Source organism: Vanacampus margaritifer, chromosome 5, assembly GCF_051991255.1.
Source record: "Vanacampus margaritifer isolate UIUO_Vmar chromosome 5, RoL_Vmar_1.0, whole genome shotgun sequence".
In the NCBI taxonomy this organism is placed as follows: Eukaryota; Metazoa; Chordata; class Actinopteri; order Syngnathiformes; family Syngnathidae; genus Vanacampus; species Vanacampus margaritifer.
Window position 1 is genome coordinate 30,601,742 of NC_135436.1, and position 25,827 is coordinate 30,627,568.

Below are 25,827 nucleotides of genomic sequence, written 5' to 3' on the forward strand. Positions count from 1 at the left end.
TTCAGATTTCCGGGTTTTACACATCAGCACCGTTTCCGGCCACTGCTGGCCGAGTTCCAACACTCGCACCCCCACCCTTGCGCCCCCTCAACAGCGCGCTCCCGCTCATCGGCGGGAGGGCGTCTTGGCTATCTGAAATGCTAGGGACACTGAGACAGACACGACACACTCACAACCTCGCACCCGTCGACGGGAACGCGCAACCAAGGAGCACAAAGGCGGAAGTGCAAGTATTGGGATGAGGTCCCCGCGTAGCAAACCGGAAACGGAAACAAAGTTGATGGGTGAAATCCCGGAAGTCGGAAGTCTCGCCTCTTCCGTGGCATATACTGTATTTTAATGTCACGCTCACACCAAAAAATCTGTGTGGAATTGTGATGGGGTTAAAATGAGTACTTTTGATTTTGGAATACGATTGTAACAAAGTAGAAAAACTGAAGCGCTTTGAATAATTCCCTTACAGTAACTTTACTGCCAACTGTAGGCCACAAGCTTTTTTGCAACTCTCACACAAAAAACACACAAATTATTGCCATGATTTACTATTTAATATTTTTATATAAATACATTTGTATACTAAGTTGCTTTTGATTTTGGCTTGGACGCAAAGTAAGCAAGCTGGTGTAGGCACAGAAATGCAGAGAGAAAATATAATGGTGTGCTGGATGCAATGGAGGAAAAAAGATACAACCATGATGATTTACACAAAGTAAACTGTGTGTTCTTAGTTTGATGGCCACAATTCATTAAGTCCACTCTGGTTTCCTCTCAGGCACTTTTAGACATGTAGAAATATTAATTAAAAACATATTTGGGTCAGATTTTCAAGTGAAACACACAAACAAAAAAAAACAGATTCTGTGATAGTCTGTACACTATTTTCGGTGTGTGGGAAAGTAAAAAAAAAAAAAAGCTCCACTCATTACACTGAGAAATGATTTGTCATGCTTTACAAAATGCTGACGCGGCAACTCATGCTGGGATAATATATCTTAATCTGCCTTGAGCATATCACTGGTGTGCGGTACGATTTGGTAAAGTTCTTATTTTCCATAAATCCATGCTATTGAGCAATCAACACAAGTGGGTGTTATTTTATTTCACTTTTGGGTTGAACAAACGCGCTGTTTTTGGAGTCTCCTGAAAAGTGATGATTTCGGAGGTGCAAGGATTCCGCCTGCCGCCAGTGATATACAAACACCATTCAGATACAAATAAAACCCGTCGATGCCCTCCACAGGTTATTCACAGCTATTTGCAATCAGTCTTTATGATTACAGTCAGCATGTACAATACGTATATAAAAAAATACACACTCACACACAACACTGGAAGAAGACAAATAAACGATGGCTGCTGTTGGGGTTGTAGAGGTGACGGTGCTCAATGCTGCAGTAAGAAAAATAGTTTAAGGCTACATCCCGCGGGTGAAAGGTCTGCTTTTCTTTTCTTTTCTTTCTTTTTTCACTTGTCCTGCATTTTCTCCAGAATAGGCACAATCATGTCAAACTTGGGCCTCTTGGCCGGGTCCTCGTTCATGCAGATCTTCATCAGCTTGCAGATGTGTGGCGAGATGCCGGGAGGAATGGTGGGTCTCAAACCCTCCAAGGAAACCTGGTGGGGGGGGGGCAAATACAAACATTTTTGGTGGGCGCCAATGGGTTTGTCAACAAAATCAATTTTACTACCCCACAATGACTTTAAGAGCATGACATCACTAATCACCCGTTTTTGGTTTAAACATGCAAACATTGACAGCACGCAGTAAAAACGTGGTGAACTTGCATTAAGCTGGAAACGGCGGCATGTACGCAATAGGGATGGTTGACACTTTTCATGCCCTTTGCTAACCTTCATGCCGATTTCCATGTTGGAGAGGTCGGCAAAGGGCACCTCCCTGGTCACCAGCTCCCACAGCAGCACGGCGAAGCTCCACATGTCCGCCGACCGCCGGTTGATCTCCTCTGGCTTCTTCTGCAGGGCTGTCAAGAACGAAGCGAGCCAAGAAATCAGAGCCGGTGCGCAGGTGTACCTAATCTTGCGACTCGTTAGCTGTCTTCTAATGCACGAGAATAAATACTTTAAATTGGAGCAGGCATTTCACGCATTTGTAGTTTATAGGGCCCCACCGATTAATCGGCCAATTATTGCCCTTCAGACATCTGCCAAAACACTCGGCCAATTGGACGTTTCCAACGCCATAAAAGTACCCCGAATGCACCATTTTGCTTGCGTAGCATTAGCAACTAGCAAGTAAGTGTGTAGCGTATGTTATTCTGTTGTCCCCCTAACGTCCTTTAAGATGTTTCATGACGTCCCAGTTAACTGTAAAACTAAACACACAACAAGAATAACATCCAATGTATGCTTAAATACAAAACATGCTTCGTTTTTAAAACATCGCTAGCCTAGCACTAATGTTAAAAACAAATGCAAACTGAAAGTTGGCATCGACTTCGGGAGTGTTTTTCTTTCAAATAAATATTCACACACAAATGCTGCGTCAACACAAACCCACAGGTGAGATAACGCTATTCAAAGGTCTACAAATGACATATGTGCCACAAATACAGTTTTGTTTTAAAATTATTATTATTAATATGATTGCTGTAGTAATGTAGTGGTAGAACATGCGTCGCCATTCCAAATGTAATGAATAATTATTAAAATAATAATAATTATTATTATATGATGTCAAGGCATTTGTGTGACAAATATTCACAAAAATAAATAAAAACACCATATAAAGCCTTGACATAATTTGAATTCCTTGGATGAAAATACAATAATAAAAATATAGAGATATAAAAACATTTTTTTAAGTAGTGAAAACAGTTACTTTGCCTGGTAACGAGTTACTTTTATTATGAAGTAATTCAATTACTAACTCAGTTACTTTTTTAAACAAATAATGAGTAACTTCAACCAATTACTTTTTTAAAGTAACATTCCCAACACTGCTAATGTAACGACCTAAGGAAACCGTGAAAAAATAGTTGATAGAAAACGTGTTTGAGGCAGTGGCAGACGTGGCTGGAGGACGGATCTGGAAGCTCTTTTTGAAGAGGCGTACTGTACACCAATTCCATTTTCTTGCTAATCACTTTCGACAAGACATCGCGGGAGGACATCGTTACAGAGATGACATTTTGCTCGTCCTCGTAAAAGTGATCATTCATGCTCAAGCTGTCACTTTGGATGTGTGTGTGCTGCATCACGCACCCTCGGGGGCGACCCACGCGGGCGAGTACATCCTGCCAGGACACTGAAAGGAGAACTTGACGTCCGCCATGCTGATCCTGGCAGTCATGTCTTCATCGATCTGCGGATAAAACAAGAGGGAGATGTCTCTCCTGGGTGAAAAGAGACGTGGAACGCATTGTTTTTTTTTTTACGGAAAACTGGATTTTGGCTTCTGGAGAAATGGACTTGCTTGTGTCAGACTTTTGTATATTGTATGTAGTGTCTGTGTATGTGCATGCCTTTAACTAATTTGCTCCCAAAAACGTATAAACATGTTCTATTTTAAATATTACCAGTGTCCCAAAGACGTATTTATACGTTTGTTTGTTTTCTTTAATGCTAGAGCAGGGGTGGCCAAATTCGGTCCTCGAGAGCCCCTATCCAGCCTGTTTTGCATGTCTCCCTCCTTCAGTGCAGCTGAATCTAATGATCACCTCATCAGCAAGCTTTGCAGAAGCCCGATAACGATCCTGATCATGAATCAGGTGTGTTAAAGAGCTGGAAAAACACATTGGTGACTACGGCTCCCCTTTCCCACATGCGAGGGCATCGGCATCAGTAAGTAAACTGTAGAAACAGACAGAACTCTGCAGCTGCATTTGTCAAGCGTCGCCTGTAAACGACGTCTTCTCACCATGATGCTCTTGCTGTTGAGATAGTGTCGAGGGATCATCGGCTCCAGCGTGTGCAAGAAGGCCATCCCACAGGCGATGTCCAGAGCAAACTTCACCGCTTGCGTCTGGTCCACCACAAAGTCTGACGGCGGGACGACACACAAACGTCAGGCGAAGGTCATTCGGGTCATGTCGGCCGTCACAACAAAATACTCACTGGTGCCCTCGTGCAGCACGTTGTAGAGGGAGCCGTAAGGCATCCAGTGTGTGATGATGATGGGGTGAGGGGCAGGTGGAGACTGACATGCTCCCAACATGGGGAGGACATTCGGGTGGGAAAAGATCCTGGGATGGTGACGAGGACGACAACAACACGGGACAGCTGACATCAACCACAAGTGTGAGACACAAACGAACAATACCTTTCAGCAAGATGCCACATGGACTTCTGGGCGGCATCTGCTCCGATGACATCACTTTTAACGGGATACTTGACTCATTGAGCCGTTTTCAGCAGTAAGAAGATCATATTTCGTCTATAAGTAATTTGATCATCTCATTATTTTTCAGCAAAAATCAATACCTTTAAAAACACATTTTGCAACTTCCAGGACCAATCGTGGGTCAGTTTGCTAACGTCACATGACGAAAGGCAGAAAACAGGTGAGTCGTGATTGGCCGTTTCCTCCCGAGCACCTGTGATGTCATTTTCAGTCGACAGCAAGCGGAAAAATGTGTTTTTAATTGCGCATGAAAAAAAAAGATCGATGGAAGTGTCGGTCAAATTCGAAAGGTAAGTTCAGACCAAGGTTTTATTTTAGTTAATGAAAACTAATGGGAAAAACAAACTAAAATTCAAAAAAACTATTTCGTTAACGACATAAAATAAATAATAATAATAAAAAATACCAACTGAAATTACATTTTATGTTTACAAAACCAACTAAAACTATAATGATAGCAAAAATGTCCTTTATTTCCGTCTTTGGCAATTAATTTAATGCATGAACCTTTGGGGATGATTTTAAATATATTTGTTTAACCAGAATAAAGATGTTTGAAAGTGTGTCACAGCAGTGACATCATCTAGCAGCAGCCAATAGAAAAGCAACTGAAAAGAAAAAAAAGCACCTTCAGATGTGTGCTTGACTTTTGAGCTCGCCTGCTTTTTCATTTCACTCAGCCCAAATGCAACGCTAAGTAAGAAATGAGTTTCTTTTTTCATTTTACCACGGTGTTCATTAAATATTGCGCACAAGTAATACACATTTAAAAAAAAAAAGAAAACTAATCCTGAAACTAACTAAAACTAAGTATTTTTTCAAATAACTAAAACCAATACAAACAAACAGAACCACCTTGAAAACTAATTAAAACTAACAAAAACAAAAAAAAAACTAAACTCAAAACAAAGTATAATGAAAATTAAAAAAACTATGATAACCTTGTGGTTCAGACAGAGTTCACATGAATCCTTGAGGTACTGGACGTGCTCTTTTGATGCCGACAACAAACAGGACAAGTGATGATCACGATCACAAGAGTAGAGAAAAGACAGGTGAGATCGGCACCTGAGTTTGGGGTACTCCTCGTTGAAGTCCCTGCTTTTCCTCGTGGTCCAGTCGCGGACTTTCAGCACTTTGACCACAATCTCGTTGCCTTGCCAGCGCCCTTGCCACAACTAAACGTCATCAGTAAAAGGTTACACACGTTACAGATGCATTGCAGCTGCAGTGAACCTTCGCCAATTCACAATTCGCTCTCAAAAGTATTTGCTGACAAAGGGACCTCGTCGTGCAATTATGTGCTCTTTCTCTACCAGGGCCAAAAATGCTGCGCTCCTTCTGAGGGACCAGGTTAGCGGACAAAAAAGCTAGCGCTGGCTAGCAGCTGACTTGACGACAAACAGCAACTTCATGTTGACAAAACTTTTTATTTTCTATTTAAACAAATCAAAGGTCTGACAATATTGCATTAGGCGGAAAAATTCCACTGAATACTGACTTGTCTTAAAATTCACGAAGAAATAAAAACAATCCAACACACCCACTTTTGTGTGCGGGTGGCTTTTTTATTTTTTATTAAACCTCTACTAACTGAATTACAATTGGAATAGTCTCTACTTGTAGTGCAACTTGCTGCCATAAATAACCATTCCGATGTCTTCATTGTTTTTCGGAGGTATGTATGCGATCTATCCGGACAGGACTCCACACTAACTTTTGCACTGGTAGCACTTTCAGTTGGTCGCACCTTACCATATGGGTTAGGCTCGCACCAGGAATGGGCATTTGAACATGGCTAAAAGCTCCAAAAAGTCGATTTTTCACGGTGCTGTCCTTTTAAAAGACATTAGAATGATTTGTGATTCTACTCGTGTATATTAACTATGAATTTAAGTCCTATTGGGCCTGATCCCGAAACATTGCGAATAGCGAGGGCTTCACTGTAAAACAGCGGACATCGCATCAATCATCATTGGTTGTCAATGAACGTACCTCTCCAGACTGGTTCTCGTTGATCCGAGCCAGCAGGGAGAGCTGCTTATAGTCGATGCCTGCTTGTTTGTTCAAAGTACCGTTGCCTAGAAATGGAAGAAATGGAAATACTTTTAACGGAGAGTCACGTGGCAATTTGTTTTTTCATGCAGCTCTACTATTGGATAAAAAAAACATAAAAAAAAAAACATGTTAACTCTTTCACTGCCACTGACGTTTAAAGACGTCAAGTAAAAACCTACGCTTCACTGCCAATGACGTCAAAAGACGTCATCCAATGATTTTTTTTTTTTTTTTGAAACGGGTAGAGGAAACCCTTCCGCATGTCTGATGAAAGTTTCAAGTCTGTCTGTTGTGCCTAATGACTATTTTTGGCCCCTAGAGGGCAGCGATGACTCTCTTTTGACAAGATCGGGTGGGCGTCAGTAGAGGCGGAGCTAGAGCGTCGAGCAGGAGATGAGAATGGAAGACAAAGGAAAAATGGCGGCCGGTCGCGAGGAGCTCACGCCCGAGACGTTTTTTTCAAAGACCAAAAGCATCGCTAAAAAAGCACATTGTTGATGACGATGAGGGTGACTCCGTGGTTGGAAAGCATTGACGCGGCAGTAGAAGACTTTAGATGGAGCTCGATGGAGGAGGGAACGGGCAATGGCGAGCGTTTGCAAGCAGCTCTACACTTACAAGACGAAAGGCATCGACCAACGCTAAAATAGTGCATTGATGACGACGGTGATCATCCTCGATGATGATGAAGGTGAATCCGAGCTTGACGGCGAAATTGGAACCGCTGACGCGGCGGCTATGACGGTGTCGTAACGCGGAGCGCAACCGAGCACGCACAGGCGGACGTTCGATCGGACGACGGAGAGTGCCCCGAGTCCAATGCATATTCATCGGAGGAAGTGTGTACAGTCTGCTACTTGCTTTTTATTCCCCGGAAAAAAAGGCCGTCAAGAAAGTGTAACGTTTGCACGCAAAACGGACCAATGTGAAAGTGAACTGTTGTGCGAGTCCTGGCGTCTCCTTGCACGCAGGAGAGCGTTACAAAAGGAAAAAGTGTATTTGAAACATCCACATAATTGTAAGTAGTACCACAGTTGCACACATTTGTAAATAGTTTGCGAAATTGTTTTGTCAAATTGTTACACTGTTGAATGGAAATAAACGTATTTTGCAATCAAAAAACACTTTTTCATTGTTGGTGAAAGCGTTTTACAGAAGTAAAGCACTATTTAGGTGTTTGTGGCATCATTCATGGACAAAAAGAAGTGTACAATTCACTAGAGTGCATGAAATAACATCGTTTCACAAAAAGCTCTTTTTCTCCGTTTTTTGTTTCAAAAGAGAGAATTTCGGTGAAAGTAACCATTTTCTATTGTTGATTACTGAAGAACGGAATAAGGTAGAAACAAACTTTTTTTTTCTGATGAAAGCCGAGAGTCCAATCTTTCATTTGGTAGTATGTGTGTTTCCATAGTCCAAACACAACATTTTCTGTGGACCTTGAAAGATCACTCAAAATGCTTAAATCGGCTGGCACTGGCGACAACCCGTTTCTGAAAACGTCTGGCAGTCAAAGAGTTAAAAGCAAAAGTCAAGAAATAACAGGCCTCTAATATACAGTACGTGCTGTAGTATTTGTGTGTCAAATGCGTGCCTTTATTTGTATGCCCGACTGTTCAATAATCATCTGAGAGTGCATTGGTGACTGCGGCTCGCTTTCCCAAATGCAGCTGCATTTCAAATCCCTCACCGGTCAATTCTTTTTAATTTCACTAGATGGCTTTAGTATCTGAAGCGCACTTTTACTTAAAATTTGGGCTCACAACACAAAGCCCAAATTTTTTATTTATTTTTTAAAAGGTAAAAAAGGTAACCAGATAGGTCGTTTTGTGTACTCACGGGGTCGTGTCCTGGTGGTGCCTTTCCAAAAGGTGTCCTTGAAGGGAATTTTGGTCAAGTTCTGCCCCATTTTCTCCGCTTTTTCTAAAACGACAAAAGACAAAATGAACAGAGACCGACCGGACAGGAAGGAGTCATGAGTGAGCAACAGGGCTGACGGGCTACCTTTGAGGAGCTCTCGCAGGTGAGGTTTGGCTTTGTCCATGGGGGTTTCCCCATATTTGTTACAGATGCTCACCTGAGCGCCGTTGTTCACAAGGTCCTGCGGGGTGGACCAAAAAAAGAAAGCATTACCTTGTGGGAACCGAGCGCTGAAAAAATGGCGCTTTGAGGCCACCGGGGGGCGAACTAACCTCTGCCACCAAGTCTTGTCCCCAGAAGCAGGCGTAATGCAGCGGCGTGTTCCCGTGTTCGTTGGCTGCGTTGGTGTCCGCTTTGCACTGAATCAGCTACAAACGCAAACAAAAGATGACACATCAAAGATGGCCGGCCGGTACCGACCGTGTCTTGTGTTTGGGCTGCATACAGCTCATGCAGAAAGTATTCAGAAGGTGGCAGCGCGGTGTGCCTAATATCAAATCATATCTGCCTGCCAGGCAGCGTTTCTAATTCTGACGCGCGGCTCACGCCATCACACACATCTGAGACTAACGAGAGCTGCCAACAATACCGCCACCTGACAGATTACAACAGGTTTACGCGGTGTGTTGCAACGGCTCAGTCCGCAGTGCTCTGCAATAAATCTCTCTGTATCCCATTAAAAAAAAAAAAAAAAAACAGTCCTGAACAACAACAAAATAAACAGAGACACGCTCTAATTTCTCATTTCTAGTCCCTTATCATAAAATGGCTGCAGGAGGGCGACTCCTAATGGTATAGATCGCCGCCGCGAGTACCGATACCTTAAAATAAGAATAGTATTGGCACCGATACCAATACCTGATATTGGTAGTCACTAGTCAGCCATGATCATAGTCGGGATGATACCACCTCCGTCTCATTTTGAGCCAGGAAAAAGTTCAAAATGATCCAACACATAAAAAGCTACAGTAAAGTACGGTTTGGACCCGATTGTTAAATTAGCAAAGCCACATGAAACACTTCCAAGCTGTAATAATTGAAAAACATTTTGAATGGGACATCTATTCTTGTGCAGTCACGTAGACAGACATTTTGCTCACCGGATGGCGCTCGTTTTCATGTCAACACGTACAGACTATTTTTAGCAAGAGATCCTAGTAATATCTGGCTGTGATTTGACGATGCAATGTTAAAGGAACAAGACCCAGTTTTTCTCGTAGTACCTTGCCCACAATGTCGCGATGTCCGTGGCTGGCGGCCAGGTGCAGGGGCGTGTCGTCCCCGCGGTTCATGACGTTGATGCGGGCTCCTCGCATGATGAGCATGTCCACCACGCTGGAGCGGCCCTCCCGACACGCCCAGTGCAGAGGGCTGAAGCCGTGGTCATCCCTGCAAGCACGTCAGAATGGACCTTTAAACGTGGCTAACTGGACGCATCTTCTTGGAATTTTCACGATCAAATAGGAAGGAGATTAGAAAATGACGGTACGCCTGTCTGTAAATAAAATTTTGGAGGAGGCGCGTACGTGAGATGATTAGGGCTGGGTTTAAAAAATAATAATAATAATCAGAATCGAATCTATTTTCTTTTCGAGCCTGATATTGATTCATAAAACCATTAATCTATTATTTTAATCTTTGCTTTTTCTCCATAAATGTATAATAAAATGTGTGTAATGTAATTGACTGTTTCCTTGAAATTTGCTGTTAACATGAATGGGGTAGATACCACGGACTTCAGACTTCCGGGATTTCACACATCAGCCATTTCCGGCCGCGTTCCAATACTGGCACCACCCCTGCGCCATCCAACCTGCGCACTCCCGCCAACAGCTCTCTGAAATATTTTGGACAACTGAGACAGACACACGACTCATTCGCACCCGTCGACGGGAACGCGCAGCCGAGGGGCACAAAGGCGGAAGCACAAGTATTGGGACGCGGCCCACACGTCGCAAATTGGAACCGGAAACAAAGCTGATGTGTGAAAACCTGAAAGTCCCGCCTCTTCCGTGGCATATACCTCATTTAAGTAATTTAGTATTTTCTTACATTTATGAAAAACCTGACTTATTGTACTTGTAGACAATTCAGAATATTTTTCATTTAGATTTACAATTATGGAATTAGAATTATGAAAATACACTGCTCTAAAAAATGAAAGGAACAAAGTGTTACCTTAATCGTTTTGAGCAGTGTATTTATGTACTGCGCAAATAAAACAAATCTAAATAATTAAGGGAACGCTTTTTTTGAGCAGTATATTTTCATCTCACCCTTGCTGATGCCAATGCTTGTATAACATTAGTGATTACAACACTAAATCATTTAACCAGTGACTTCCTCCGCAAAATATATTGTTTGAGGCGTTTTTATTCATGTCCTTGACATTTAAGGCTTGAGTTCCATCATTAATATCGGATCGAAGTGAAGAGAAGTGAATCAAAAATCGAATCGATACCCAGCCCTAGAGAAGGCGTTTATCGCGCAATATCACTTGACTTTTTGCATGACAATCCACTCGGGCCGCCAACATGCCGAGCAACGCCGTAAGGGGTCCTCCGGCAGATGAGCGCCGATTGAATGACAGACTCGATTCAGTCGCAATCCTCCTACGGGCAACCAGAGCGACATCTGCTCTATGGCAACGTGTGATATTTTTCCATTCTTTTGGCGGCTGTGCTCGCCTCCTGCATCGTCTCTCTCAAGTCAAGCCCTCAAATTCAAGTCACACATTTTTGCTTCCAGTCGACATGGAGCACAATAACCCCAGAGAAGCGAAGGCGCATTATGAAGGAATTTCAGGCCTCCGCCCCCGCTTCGCTAGCTTGTGGTAACACGTCCTGCGTGGTTGTGTGGAGGTCCCGCACAGACCCTTCTCAGTCCCACCACACAAGTCTATCTATGCATCGGGCGGGAGGCGCTCATTTCCTGCCAGACCAAAAGGCCAGAGCCTAAAAACTAATGAGCTCCACTTTGTGAGAGCACAAATCCCCCGGAAGGAAGTCCAATGCTAAGATCTTGAGAATCGAGCGGAGACCACCACGGACCAACAATTCGTCCATTCAACAATCCACGTCACAAGTCAGCCCGAGTCAATTCTGCCCTTGTGTCAATTGGGCGAGCGCGTCAAGTCAGACACGTCGAGTTGACAAGTCGGGCTGCGCACCAATCGGTGGTGATTCCGATCAAGTGGGAAAGCGAGGATCAAATCATCATTTTTGCACCTGGATGCAAAAGAAAAATTCAAATTGGATATTTCATCTATTGGACTATGATCTGTTTTTGCTTCCTTAGAAAGGCGCAAGATTCGAATGCCACTCTCAAGTTAACACAAATGGCAAGTGAAGATTTTGGTCTATGCTCGAATGTCAAGTCAGCGCAAGCGTGAAGCTAGCCCACGTGTCCATTTGTTTCGTCCGTGTCTCAAGTCCGGCCCGCTGTCTTTCAATTGAGCTGTGTGTCAATTAGAGCTATCAAACTTAAATCGACAAGTAATTGATTATCAAATTAATCGAAAACTATTTTTACTAATAGAGTAGTCACTTGGAGCCATTTTTTTTTTAAATTTAAAAAGTACAAAATAAACACCAATCATTGGTTAATAACCAACAGTAATCAGGCAAAAAAAAAAAGGCTTTTGTATAACACTTTATTGCAAAATTGAAATGAACCAAATTTGCCAATTAATTGATTGAATAATCAATTCTAAACATATTTGATAGTGACAGAACTAGTGTCAATTCATGTCAGCTTTTGTGCCAATGCGGCCAAAGTTTCAACCACGCCAATGTGTTAAGTCAACCCATGTGTCAATCAGAACATTTGTCAACGCAGCCTGTGTGTCAATTTGGACGGCGTTATTGGAAATCTGTTGTTTTTCTGCTAAAACGTGCTCATGCATGAACAAAACAAAGTCGAAGCATTTTTCTTCTCCAGTCATCAACATGGCACTTTCAAGCTCTCTGCTTTCTAATGCGCATTTCCACTGTGGCACGATAGCGAGTCCCCCCCCCACACACACACATTTTAATCCTCCACTCCTGGCTGGCTGCGGTCGTTTATTTACGGCATTTCCACCTGTCGAGTCAACTGGCTTCAGTCTGGCAACCCGACAGCTATAAATCGTCACCGCCGGCTCTTCAAACGGGCCGGTTAAAGTCGAGGAAACGAGCGTCACTTGACGACAACGGATGATTCGTTCCGTTTTACGATAAACTAAGCAAGTAAACAGATCTCTCTCGAGCGCGACGCACCAGTTTCTACTGACATTCATTCATAAAAAGTGTCAGCTGGAGTTATGGCAACCACTAAATGTCTGCTTCCCGCCGCGCCGACAAAGGGAGTTCTATATAAAATCAGCAATCACCTTGTAAAGCTCCCGCTTTCCCAAACAAGAAGCCTTCACTGGGCATAGCTCGGCCTGTGCGGCTACCGGTGCGAGCTTTCCGGCTAAATAAAGACAAGCGCCAAGGCTGCAATGGAAGCACTAAGCCCAAGGAAAACACAACGAAGCCACGGGCTTCTGTTTGAGGAAAAAGTATCTCCAAAATGAGTGAGGAGACCAAAATCCTTCAAGGGCCGCAGATTTGAGTGCAAACTGAAAGTGAGCATCAGGTTTGCAACCGCTGGAATAAAGAGACACGTCGGAAAAGGAATCGTCGGAGGAACGGGGGTTCTGTGCATTCCACGCACTCGTCTGTCTGGCCAAACATGACTTGGAGAGCGCTACAGTCGTCTTGCCAGGTGGGAGAGCACGAGTGGGCCCGACTGCGTGTTCTTCCTTGTAAGGAAATTCAGCGGCAGCCTAAACTGTTAACCTCGCTCTGCAAGATGATTGCTCGCATTTAGTGAGCTTTTTCTTTAAAGCCTCTCATTACGATCTTAATCCAAAAGATAAGAGTTTGCAACTGTAGTAACCCAGAATACAACATTTTTGAATGCGTATTTCATTTTGTTATTCTTTATGCTAAGATCTTGTATTCACAAACAAAAAAAATCCAAGTCCTACCCCAGATTTGTGTGTTTCCTTCTGGAATTGAAATCCATTTTCAAAGCTTTAAAATGACAAGAAAAGCAGTAAATTGTCAAATCTCTTTTCTCGTGTGATGCTACATTTGTGTAATATCCTAAAGATAGTTAGTTGACCTGTTTTCTTGTGAAATATCTATTTTAGTTTTTCTTGTATTGTACCATCTTTAAAATGAACAAAGATTTTGTCAGGTATCTTTGCAAGATATGTTTGTATGTTCTAGAATGGAAAGTTGTGTTGCATTGTGTAAATAAAAGCTTCTTTTTTTTGATGATGAATTCTCACGGTATTTGTGAGTTCACAAACTCCCGAGAATACATCTTGTACTGAGCCCGTTGATTTCCACCGATCAGACCAATCACAGAGCGACATTGTTTTTGGGCGCATGATATGCAAGCCAGCGCCGACGCCGGGGCAAACAAACGGACCTAACATGGACGAATGGACGCTGCAATTAATTCTGTTCTTGAACAATTACTCACCATTTCCTTGTTGAACAGCGAGAGGAGCTTGGTGCATTTTTAGCTGGTAAGGTAAATATGTTCGTGCCCCCCCGTCAACGAGAACGAAGACATTTTCATCCGTAGCCGTGATTGGTCAAAACAAACGTTTACAATATGCCGCATCGTCCAATTATATCAAAGTATTGTACAGAATGTCCCGCCTTTCGCGAGCAAATCAACACGGATCAGTCCCAGATCGATATAGGGTAGAAGCCACGGACTTCCGACTTCAGCGCCGTTTCCGGCCACAGCTGGCCGCGTTCCAACACTCGCACCCCCACCCCTGCGCCCCCCCATTCAGGGCGTCTCAGCTATTTGAAACACTTCGGGCACTGAGACAGACACACTCGCAGCCTCGCAGTCGTCGACGGCAACGCGCAGATGTCGTAGCCTCATTACATTAATTAGATGCAAGGCGATTGCTTTCAAGACAAAAGTGGACAAGACAGAGTTGACAGCACTTCACACGCAGGACAGAGATGATTAAAAAGTTGGATGCTTTTGGAACGCGACAAGTTTATTTTCCCCGAGCAAATGAATCGTACAAGCTCAGGAGGCGTCGGCTGCATCTAAGATTACACCGACGCGTGACTGCGATGAAGACAGAAAAGTGATGTGTGCTCCTCTTCCCACCCGAGGCCATAAATCAGCAGCTTGACATGCTAATCAGCTAATGGCAAATTCCTGCCGGCTCAGGACGAGCCCGTACGCCATCCATTGCTGCGGACACCATCTTTTTCACCGGCATGCATCTCTGTCCGTGATCTCTTCCACCATCACGCGAGCTTCCTGCGCTGGCGTCGCGCTTTGTGGAAGGGAATTCCCAACCGATAAACACGAGCTTCCGAGGAAGCGGGTTCAAACCCGGGTCGGCGTCCCTCAGGGGACAAACTAAAAGTCGCTGCTCAGTGGAGGCAGTGGCACTTGTGATGACTTTTTTTACTCTTATTTGTTAGGCTAAGCGCAAGCCATGCACAAGACCGGGACGCAGATACGATGACGTCATCAACATGCGCTACCGCGGTAAGACGGTAGATTTAAAATCTCTACCTTCGGCAAGATGTACACCTTATATTAAATATACCGTTTATATCGCCCAGCCCTATCATCCTCATCTTAGCTGTTCACAATGGCAACTCCTGCAAGCCTCTGGGCAGAGTAGATTTGGGTTCGAATTTCCCGCCTTCTGTCTGCGGATGTGACGTCCTGTGCATGTCCACGCATTATGTACGTGAAGAAAGGTGCGTGCAGTTTCATTTTTGGGCAAAAGGTGGCAGTAAAGACTCAAATTTGAATTTCTTTTCTGCGTTCAGCAGCTTGAAGACTTTTGAAAGATTGATTTTAATGTCAATCAAGGCTGATTATTTTGACATTCATGGATCTAATCAACTTTAAGGATACACTGGAACTCTGAACATCCACATGAAGGTGGACGACAACTCAGCAATTTACCACTTTAAGAGGTAGAAGACCATTTTAACACTGCAAATATAATCTGGCTTTTCCCTTCCTGTTTTTCACATCAGTTCAATTTCATTGACGCGTCCATTTTCCAGCTATGGAGGAAATAATTCCTTTTTAAAGCACCTACACCAGACGGCATCTCACCCTTGGTTGAGGTCATTTTCCGTGTTGTCCAGCCAGAGGCGCACGGCCACCGCGTTGCCTTCTCGACACTGCGTGAAGATGTCGTCCATTTTGGGCCGTCCGACGTTAACCCGAGCGAAACGACGCGGAGCTGACGTGCAAAGTCGTAGGTTTCATCCGTCACGATTGCTGAGCCTCGGGTGGGCACTCGCACCGGCCTGAAATGGAAAAAGTTGAAAGAATTGAGTCAGAAAAAGATAGTCGGGCCGAGACATACGGCCTTCAAATAAAGATGTGATATCCGATGTTCCACTTCACTGGGCAAATGGCATTTTTCATGTGACATCGCTGGTGTGGTATGTTTCTTATCCTAAGTTGATGGATTGATGACAATGATGACAGTGCAAGTTATTGAGACACACAACCAAAGTTGACCTGGCCTGGTCAACAATATATCTGGTGCACATGATTCCATTGACAACCACTTAAAATATCTGCCAAACTTAAAAACACGTTTGAAATATTTTTGATTTAATAACTGAATTTTATTTGTATTTTTTTATGTGTAGCATTTTAAGATTATTCAGTGAATAAGCACTATTATACATATTTTGTATAAATATGTTATTACATTACAAGATGAACTAATCATTCAAAATGATATAACAGAATTAAAGAGAATAAGGAAAGATTCTTCTTTAATTTGGCTAATATTTAGGTACTTTCTCAATCTTTCATCCAGCAACTAACATTTTTCTTCTGCTAGTCAATCATATTGTTAAACAGGAACATGTGCATACATTTAAAAAAAAAAATCATTTGAGATTGTTTATTCATTTTCAATTGCATAATGAACTCAAGAGCAAAACAGATCAATTTGAGGCACTTGGTGCACTTCTTTAAGCAGCTTGGCAATTTCAATCACTTCAATAAACACGTGTAAGTATTCTATACTTTGTTTGTTGGTCATTTAGGGCCATTTGCAAACACATTCAAATATTTGCACGTTGTTGCTTCCTCAAAAGGGGGAATTGTTGTTTGTCTCTAACAGTCACTTAATATACTTAGCTTGACCCTTGAGAATCATTAAAAAAAAAAATAAGGCATTTTTTTTTTTTAAGTGTAAAGAGCATCCAAATAGTCAAGCATTGTTGATAAGAAGGTGAGGTTTAATGACCATATATCTTGCTAGCAACTGCTGCTATCGAGCATTCGTACTTTAACACGAGGGGGGTTGCTAACTTGTTGATTCCCACTCGACACAGACGTAACGTGGACCGCTTACCCTAAAAAAGAAAGCAGTCAACAACATCACACTGGAGAAAAGAGGAAGCAAAGAAAAGGACATTTTGGCAGCTGTAGCCTAGCAAGCTTTTAGCTAACCTCCATTCTGGATGGTACGTTGCTCTCCTAATTGTGAGCGACTAAAATCGGCGTCAGTTCAACAAACGCGACGGGCGACTTTATGTCATTCAAACAAACAGAGGCAAATACTTACCAAATGTAAAGGAGTGAAAGGAAGCCTCGGGAGAAGTTTATAGCTATAGCGGTGTTCTTTTGCGTCTCGGAGAGACTGAACGGTGCCGACTGCCGACGTCCACACCCTCACGTAAGAAGGCGGCCGGAGGAGGCACTACGCCTCCCGCAGGTCATATTGAGCACTGCATGAAATAATATACCTTCGGGGGATGGATTTTTTTTATGTATGTTATTAACATAATTTAATTAATTAGAAATTGAATTGGAAATTAGGGTTCTTCGATTCGGGTTACAGTGGGAAATAATTATTAGAAATTGAACTGAAATTAGAGTTTTTCCATCCGCGTTACAGATACTTTGATGATGATAATAATAATAAATATAGCAAATAAAAACACTTTGTTTGCTGTTGAAATGACGACCCCCAGAGTCCCACCACTGATCTGAATATATGACTGCCATAGCCGATAGCCCACACACGCCCGTGCAAGCTGTTGTCAAATCACAGGGCGGCCATCTTGCTCCTCCCATTTCGCGAGCAGACTACTGTAAATCCGGTATACGTATGGATTAGACAGTTTGTAGGCAGTTAGTATAGGGCCGGGGGCGGGGGCGTCACTATTTTTTAACAAATAAAAGTGGACGGTATGTACTGCTTTGAAAACCCCCTTTTTCTTTTATCGCTCAGTTCCTTAGACCCCAATATTAGATTATAAAACTAGAAAAATTCCCGCGGAAATTAGATTATAAAATAATATAATTTATACATGTATTTAAGGCAAGCTGTAAAATGTCTGAAGTCCTCTTGCTTATGTTTAACAAATTTAAAACATGATAAATCATGCTGTTTCTACTAAGTACTGTCTCAAATATTCTCCAGTTTCGATACTGTAAATGTACAGGATGGATCGTATGCCGAGAAATGTTTCTTACAAATGCAAATAAATTATAAAATAATAATCACATTTTGGGTACATATTAGCGGTATGTGGGACAAAATGAAAATATATAATAGATTTGGACTCAACACAAGCAGAAATAGTAGTTGAGACGCGTTTTTTCCTTAGCATGACGTCATCAACACGCGCCGCTGACTGTTTTGCTCCGTCCACGCCACGGTTTAGTGGTCCACGCGCATTCAAACTGAGCTACATACGTGGTCCAAAAGTTGTCAAAAATCACGCTGTCATTAATTTATTCGTAGCTATGCAACAGAATTTACTCAACTACATTTGGTGATCAAGTTTCCACTTTCATCCACAGTCGACTCACTGGTTTAGACACGCCGTAGGCTGGTGAGTAAAAAGCTGATTTGGGGTGTCGTAGTAAGTCTTATTTATAATGTATGTTTAGGCAATATACAGAGTTTGTGGGGAATATGTTTAATGAAGAGGAAGACTGGAATGACGCCGCCGACTTACTCAGTCAAAGTGTTGAGAAAACGAAGCCAAACAGCAGCAGCAGCTCCAATGTAAAGGTATGTCGTGTGTGTGTGTGTGTGTGAGTGTCTGCACAACATACATAAGTGTTAGAGATTTGCATAAGCACAACTATATATCTAAAAGCAGTAGAGCCAAGCTATTTATTTACTGAAATACAGAACGTACCAGGCATTTGTTAGGGCTGTGTTACTTTGTGGTCCTAGTAAAATATAATCTAAGCCCCTTTATCAAACTACATATTATTGTTTACCTGAGAGGGGAAGGGGGGGGGGGGTATTGATTTGGCATTACAGTCGCCACATTTACAGACTTTCCAATTCTGTTTAGTTAAAAAACGTGGGAAAGAAGAGTCTTCTGCGGACACTGCAGACGTTGGGCTCAATACCAGACTGGAAGGACGACGGCCAACGTCAGCCCGACAGTGACAGCGACACCGAAGATGTCGTGCCGCACATCAAAAGGAAGAAGAAAAGGGGAAAAAGGACAAAACCCGCCAGTATGACGACAGGAAAGCAGGAGAACAACGCTGACGACGTCAAGCAAAAGAAAACCGTAGCCAAGAAGGAGAAAGTGGAAAAGAAAATTGGTGAGATTAGAAATTAAATATTCCTCTTAAAATTATTGGAACAGTGAAAAGCTCATTTGAGGCTGTAGACTGAAAAGCTTTTGAGTTTTGACAGTACATCTACAGATGAACATGAGACAAATGGCATATTATATAATAGCATTATTTGTAACCAAATGCTACATTTCGAGTGAGCAAAACTATTGGTACAGAACTTCTTCTTTTTTTTTTTTTAAATGTGGACAAATTGCAAGTTCTTTGCTTGCAAAAAGCCTCACAGACATCACCAAAATGTGCATTTAAGTTGATTTTCTGAAGGGGAAAAAACTTGAATATTGTAGGAAACATTCCAAACAAAACCAGTTTTTGTCCTCTTCAGTTCAGGTCAATGGTCTGCCCTCGTTCCGATTCTACATAAACATAAGAAATAGCTTGTATAGGCCATATCACCACATTTTTGTGCCACCAGCAAATAAAATACAGACATTATAAATTTGAAGGTTTTAATTATTCAGTTCAAAAGTACCGTGATGATCACAGAGAATAATCGTATTTCTTCCCTGTGTCCTAAACTTGGACTTTACCATGAAATGTCATTTCAATCATATTATATTCAATTTAATTATATTGATATTATATCTGGATGTGCTTGGTTTTTGATTTAGTCGTGTTATCTGAACACAACCTGTAAAATGTGGACAGGAAGTTGCATCATTCAGATCCTCTGCAGGTATTGAAGGAGAAATGTGTCTTATTGAAGGTGTCGAGAAGAGGAAAAAGGCTCCCGCAGGTGAGACGGCGGTCAAAGAAAGCCCGCAGATGTCCGCTGAAGACGCCCTGAAGTTGAGCAGGAAGAAGTGGAGACAAAAAATGAAGAACAAGAGGAAATACAAAAATAAATACCGGCCGACTAAACCTGAAGCGGAAGTCGAGAAGGACGATCAACCGACGACACGTTCACACATCAGCAGCGGCGGCAAGCAAGAGAAGAAAACCGTGTTGCAGAAAAGGAAAACGAGTGAAGGCCACCACAACGCCGACACGTCACCAATTAAAAGAGCCAAGAAGGAAACAAGTGTCAACGGTTCGAGACGAGAAGCGGCTGATTGGCAGCCGCGTGATCACAAAGCGGAGAAGTTGAAACGCGAACACCTCCGCAAGCTGCTGCGGCCGGCGAGTCCCGAGGAGGCGGAGCCCAAGGAGGAGGAGGCGGAGCCCAAGGAGGAGGAGGCGGAGCCCAAGGAGGAGGAGGCGGAGCCCGTTGCTTTGGCAGGCAAGGAAGTGAAAGAGGAGCGCTCGACCTCGTTGCGCGCCCGCATGGAGCAGCGGCTGGAGGCGGCTCGCTTCCGCTACATCAACCAGTTCCTGTACAGCAGCAGCAGCGGCGAGGCCAAGCGCATGTTCCAGCAGGACCCGCAGGCCTTCGCCGTCTATCACAAGGGCTTCACCGCGCAGGTGCGCCGCTGGCCCGCCAACCCCCTGGACGCCATCGTCAACTACATCCGAAACAAGTAAGACCGTTGGAAATCCCCTCTTGGGATTACACACACACACAAAAACAACGCCGGCCAAAAACAAAAGTCGACAATTAATTGTTGACTTGCAACGTCTTCTCAGTTCTCACTTTGATGGTTTGCAAAAGAAATTTGGCAAAATAGCAGCGCAGAAAAAAAAAAAAAAAACAACAGCAGCAGCAAATTGCTGCCATGAAAATACGCAAACTGATGTTGGCTGCCAGCGACATCAATTCTCGCCGTCCGTCCGTCCGTCCGTGTGGTTTCAGGCCGCCCTCGCTGGTGGTGGCCGACTTTGGCTGCGGCGACTGCAAGATCGCGCTCAGCGTCAAGAACAAAGTGCACAACTTCGACTTGGTGGCGACGTGCGACCTGGTGACAGTCTGCGACATGGCTCATGTGAGTGCGTGCGTGCGTGCGTGTCCAATAACCTGCTCCCGCCGACGACATCTCCGTCCTCCCCGCAGGTCCCTCTGCAGGACAGCTCGGTGGACATTGCCGTCTTCTGCCTGTCGCTGATGGGAACCAACCTGGCGGCTTTCCTCGCCGAGGCCAACCGGGTCTTAAAAAAAGGGTAAATGTTGTCGTGCAAAATAAAAAATGAAGGTCACTCGTATCTATTGTCAGGTCAGCAGCGTGCGCGTCTGCCGCTCGTGCTTTTTAGGGGCGTGCTGAAAATCGCCGAGGTGGCGAGCCGCTTCGGCAACGTGAGGAACTTCATCACGGCGCTGGCCAAGCTGGGGTTCAAGTTGGAGTCCAAGGTGAGAGGTTGACACGCACGGGCCACTTGATTAAGTACACTGGGGGTATACTCACAATTTTAATGAAAGTTTGTTGTTTTACTTTACTAATATTTTGATGTTATTTTTTGCAATCAATAAATGGTCCAATTATTTGAATATTTTTACCTCATTTTATTTGAAAAAAATGAATACTCTCAATATATATTAACTATGTTTAAGGTGTGCAAAAATATGTATTTATGACCATATTTATTATTATTTTTAGGACACCGAGAACACTCATTTCTACTCTTTCCACTTGACCAAGACGGACAAAGCGCCGGAAAACGTGAAGAATTTCGGCTTGCAGCTGAAGGCCTGCTTGTATAAAAAGAGATGATTTTTTTTTTTTATGTCAGTGTTTTACATTTGTTCAAAATGAGGATTTTTTTGTGTGTGTACAATTGTTGAAATACGCATTTATGAACCCGAGTCTTGTGTGATCTGTTGTACTGACACAAATATTGTTCCGACTTTACAAAAGGGATCAAATACAAACTACTAATCGCAACTCTTTCAAATATTATGGAAAATTGTCATAATACATAAAGGCCGAGGAGAAAACCAAAGACTTTTGAGATTCAAGTTGTCCTCTGAGGATGAAGTCGTCAGGTAGTGAAATATTTTGTGCATTGCCATAATGAAATGTTATTTTATGATGACTAACCCTAGTGAGGAAATGAAAATGGCTACAACTCGGTACAAGTGATTTCTTTTCTGACCGGTGCTGCCCTTTTGATATCGCTGCACTTGCCAACATTTGCCTCTAGGGGGCAAACTAACACCGGTTGATGCAGATCAGTGGAGTGCGACCAACTGAAAACACGGACGCCATGTTGTTACCCTGGGCGGGGCGTGCGCTCAAGCGTGTAGCGCGTCAGCATGCAAAATAACTCACAAACTAGGTGGACAGTTTGTTTGATATTTTCCCCTCGTTTTATTTTTTTAACCTTTGACTTATTTGACAAGCTGATAATATAAGGAATACACGGCATGTATGATTCAGGCTATTACTAGTATATGGTGTATTTTTTAGAAATGATTTCAATGGCAGCTGGCTAGCCTTTATCGACTGCTACTACTTGGGCCAGTTGACTACACACACAACTGGCTCATGTCCGGGCAAAAGAGGATCTGTTTGGTCACCCTACTACAATTCTTGATCATTTTTGCTTCATCTGCTTTTCGTCAAATCTGTAAGCAAGCGTACAAGTGTGACTTGCTTTTTTTTAGGGGGGCTGGAAATGACAAATTTGTGCCCACAAATGAAACGTCAGCCTCAAACTAACATGGCAGACTTCCTTGCTGTTTTGGGGTTTTATAGCTTCTTGAGACTCTTTTGTTGGTCAACAGATTTGACATTGCTAAGCCAAAGTGGCTGGAAGGGCAGAATTGTGACATTTTTCGAACGTCTCCTCTTCAACGCCGCGGAGCCACGTGGCGCGTTGCTAAGTGGAAAGTGGAAAGTTGCGCTGGCTGCAAAGCGTAAAGCGGATCGCGCGCGTCCCACATCAAATGACTCACTGCTTTGGTTTCCAACAGGAAAATGAACAAAAGATGGACTTCTTTATATTGGTCGGCCAGAGGCGGCTCGGGTTTCTGCACAGGAAACATGTCGGCTTTTTTTAGCCAAGCTAACTCTGGCTGAACTGAACTCTACCCGAACAGTAACGCTAACCCTTAACACACAAACCTAATCTTAACCCCTGACCCCGACTCCTAACCCCTAGCATGAGGGGGTTAGCTAAAAATGGTCCCCACATGAGAGTGCTGTTTTGAACAGGGTTGTTCAAACTATGGTCCGGGGGCCAGTCCCACATTTTTTAGAGGCCCACGGCATATACCAAAAATAACATTTGACATGACCTGCAATATTATTTTTTAAAATGGGGGGGGGGGTTAATGAGTTAATGACAAGTGTGATTGTTGAAATGTAGGGAATGTGAGTGATGGGGATTGCCACTAGTAGAATTAATATAGTCCTTCGAGGGTCCTGTGGGTTTACTGTGTTCTTTTGTGACCCACGGTTGAGTCAAACTTTTATGAAAATACTGGAAAAAGAACTTTTTAAGATATAGCCTATTTCTTATTTGACCAGTGACCAACACTGTACTATCTTCGATTGCAGAGCACAATAAAATGAAAAAACATGCAAGATAGAGCTCTCTTAGACAGAGAAAATGACGACAAAGAATATTGTGAAAAATGCCTGCAAATAAATCCAAATTCAAATCGATCTAATGCATTTAAAATCATTTTAATTCTGGGTGTAAAGTTTGTCATCCTTACCCATGGAGCTGAAATGTTTCCAATTCCGAGAGCGAGGCCCGTTTTGTTCCGTTTGCTCATCTTAGGCCAAGTTGTTAGCAAACGAGGGACGGGCACTTTTCACAGGTGGATATTCCAACAGTTTCAACAACACACCCGAAGCCAAGGGTAATAATGCACGCATCAGCACGAGCAGTTTTCATCTGTCAAAAAAGAAGCTTGTTGTGTTGACGATGGCAAAAGATGACGAAGCCAAGTGATGGCAAGAAAATATGTGCACAAATCACCCGAAAAGTCACCATTAAAAGAAAAAAAAACGGCTAACATGGCACGTGGAACAAATAAAATCACTAAATGAACCAAGTCCAGGAAAAATGCGATTCAAATGAACACAAACCCTGAAAAGAAACTCGCCACAACAGGAATTGATGACAACAAGGCTCACCTGGAATGAAAACACAACATTCGAAAAGTGTCAACAAAAGCTAATCAAAACTGTTGTTGCAGCCACATTGGTTTTCCTTTTTTGGGTACATGCGATGCCTTGGTTCGGCCGCATGGTGGCGCGTGTGCCCCCGGGAAGGAATTCACTTGGAGGAAGCATATCGTCTTTTGACATTATTGGAATCGAGCCGTTTTGATTCGAAGACTATTGGAAACTAAACCGTTTTTATTTTCAACCACACAATCAGACATTTCGTGTTGTTTGTGATGCAGCGAGCGGAAGAGTTCTGGCCCGTTTGCCATTCAGCAAGTGTCGTATATTGGAAAGACTACAACAACATCACAAATCAACAATATTTATCTATGCATCAAACTGGGTCTACAAATGGTACAATCATATTTGTGGAGCAAATAGTGACGTGACACGGCAGTGAACGGTCAATTGGGGGCTGGTGACGTCACGTTATGTTCCCTAAACATGGCCGTCGACCTCCGCCAGTGAGCGTGCAAAGCCAAAGAAATGTCAGGACCACCCTGCGCTGTGTTCCTGCTCGCTACGCATCTCTGCTTTAACACTTTGTTAATTTCTCACCGCTTAATGTCTTTTCCAGCAAATGAAGCGAGCGCAGGCGCAAACACAGCCGGCCCGGCCCATCCCAGGCCCGGCGTGTTTGTGCTTCACAACACACAACATTCGTGGGCAATAAAGCAAGACAGCTTTAGGCTTTCGACCTCATTTACGGCCCAAAAGTCGGACCTGTCAAAACTTAGTCTCAATCGCAGGGGTCACAAATGCGGCGGCCACCCCACAGGAGGTCAAATTGAATTTGGATGACAGAAAGTGGAATGGATTTAAATGCAAAGAAACTCAACACATGAGTGAGAATGACACAACGTATTTCAATCGCGTGCAAAAAGAAAGAAAAAAGGCAGCCATTTTAAAGACTTGGATAGAGCAAGGCATTGTGGGAAATAACCTGCTGATCTCCTGCCATCAAATCAAACCATTTCTACCCCTTTTCAATTTTAATGATCAGTTTTAATGTTAAGAGCAATTACTGCACTGTATTACTTACAATAATATTTATATAAAATTCAGGTTGTAAATAGGTGTTTATGCAGTCAAGCTTAATTGTTAAATCCTCTCATTTTTGCATGATGAATTTCAATTCCGATTTCAATTGTAATTCTGCTTCCCGTTTGCCACCGCAATTCAAATAAAACCAGTGATTGAGATTTCCGAGGAATGCTGTACAAGCGATCATTTGGGAAAAATGAACACTGGCAGAGATTTAGAGGGGAAAAAACTCTTGCATATTGAAATGCATTTGCTTGCTAATTATTGTGAGAAATCATTCATATGAATGTCTTCACATCATCGACACAACGAATAATGGCGTAACATTATTAAAAGGAATTTGAGCTACTGTCAGCTTTTGTCACAAAAAAAGAACACATTCAAGGTCACGCGTCGAGACACCGAACAAGTCCAAGAAAGCTGATGTCAAAAGTTTTGTTTCAGACCAAGCTGTGAAACACTCATGAAGAAAATGTTTTGTTTTTGCGTTTGTTTAGCGCCGCCATGACGACGCAAATAAGGACGAGACCTTCTTGTTCCGTGCGCGACATGTCTCCGCGCTCATGGAACGTCATCAAACGAAAGCCCAAAACTCTTTGGCGCAGTCAGACGTGTTCTCGATCGTGACTGGCAGCCGTTTGTTCCAAAGTGCTGGCCGGCTGCTCGCCCGTGTTCCCATGATGCCTTGCAGGAGGCATCTGAGCGTCCACAAGATGACTCAGACGGCAGACAAATGGAAGTTCGGTCATTTATCAGCAGCGGATGTGGATCTGAGCCCTGCTGTGAATCACAAAA

At 43.1% G+C, this 25,827-nt stretch overlaps 2 protein-coding genes and 1 long non-coding RNA gene across 4 annotated transcripts; 1 reads left to right on the top strand and 2 right to left on the bottom strand.

Moving 5' to 3' along the window:
- Positions 1-526: 526 nt before the first annotated feature.
- Positions 527-17,119, bottom strand: LOC144052126 (scaffold protein ILK). The gene is made up of 13 exons (XM_077565971.1): positions 16,959-17,119; positions 15,482-15,678; positions 9,562-9,727; positions 8,611-8,706; positions 8,423-8,519; positions 8,258-8,341; positions 6,356-6,441; positions 5,429-5,538; positions 4,075-4,202; positions 3,878-3,999; positions 3,223-3,322; positions 1,852-1,982; positions 527-1,614 (listed from the first exon to the last, which is right to left on the bottom strand). The coding sequence occupies exons 2-13, from the start codon at positions 15,568-15,570 to the stop codon at positions 1,465-1,467; spliced, it is 1,359 nt and encodes a 452-aa protein (XP_077422097.1). The 5' UTR covers positions 15,571-15,678; positions 16,959-17,119; the 3' UTR covers positions 527-1,464.
- Positions 17,120-18,004: 885 nt separating this feature from the next.
- rrp8 (ribosomal RNA processing 8) lies at positions 18,005-21,674 on the top strand. 2 transcript variants are annotated; one of them, XM_077565969.1, is made up of 8 exons: positions 18,005-18,234; positions 18,293-18,416; positions 18,709-18,967; positions 19,707-20,457; positions 20,730-20,859; positions 20,928-21,034; positions 21,125-21,221; positions 21,469-21,674. In XM_077565969.1, exons 2-8 carry the CDS (start codon positions 18,318-18,320, stop codon positions 21,580-21,582), a joined length of 1,557 nt encoding a protein of 518 aa, XP_077422095.1. In that variant the 5' UTR covers positions 18,005-18,234; positions 18,293-18,317; the 3' UTR covers positions 21,583-21,674. The 2 variants fall into 2 exon arrangements, with proteins under 2 accessions (XP_077422095.1, XP_077422094.1); XM_077565968.1 differs by having other exon boundaries at positions 18,005-18,416.
- Positions 18,475-24,219, bottom strand: LOC144052127 (uncharacterized). The gene is made up of 3 exons (XR_013294163.1): positions 23,532-24,219; positions 20,892-21,022; positions 18,475-19,783 (listed from the first exon to the last, which is right to left on the bottom strand). It is a non-coding gene; the product is annotated as an uncharacterized LOC144052127 (long non-coding RNA).
- Between the last annotated feature and the right edge of the window lie 1,608 nt (positions 24,220-25,827).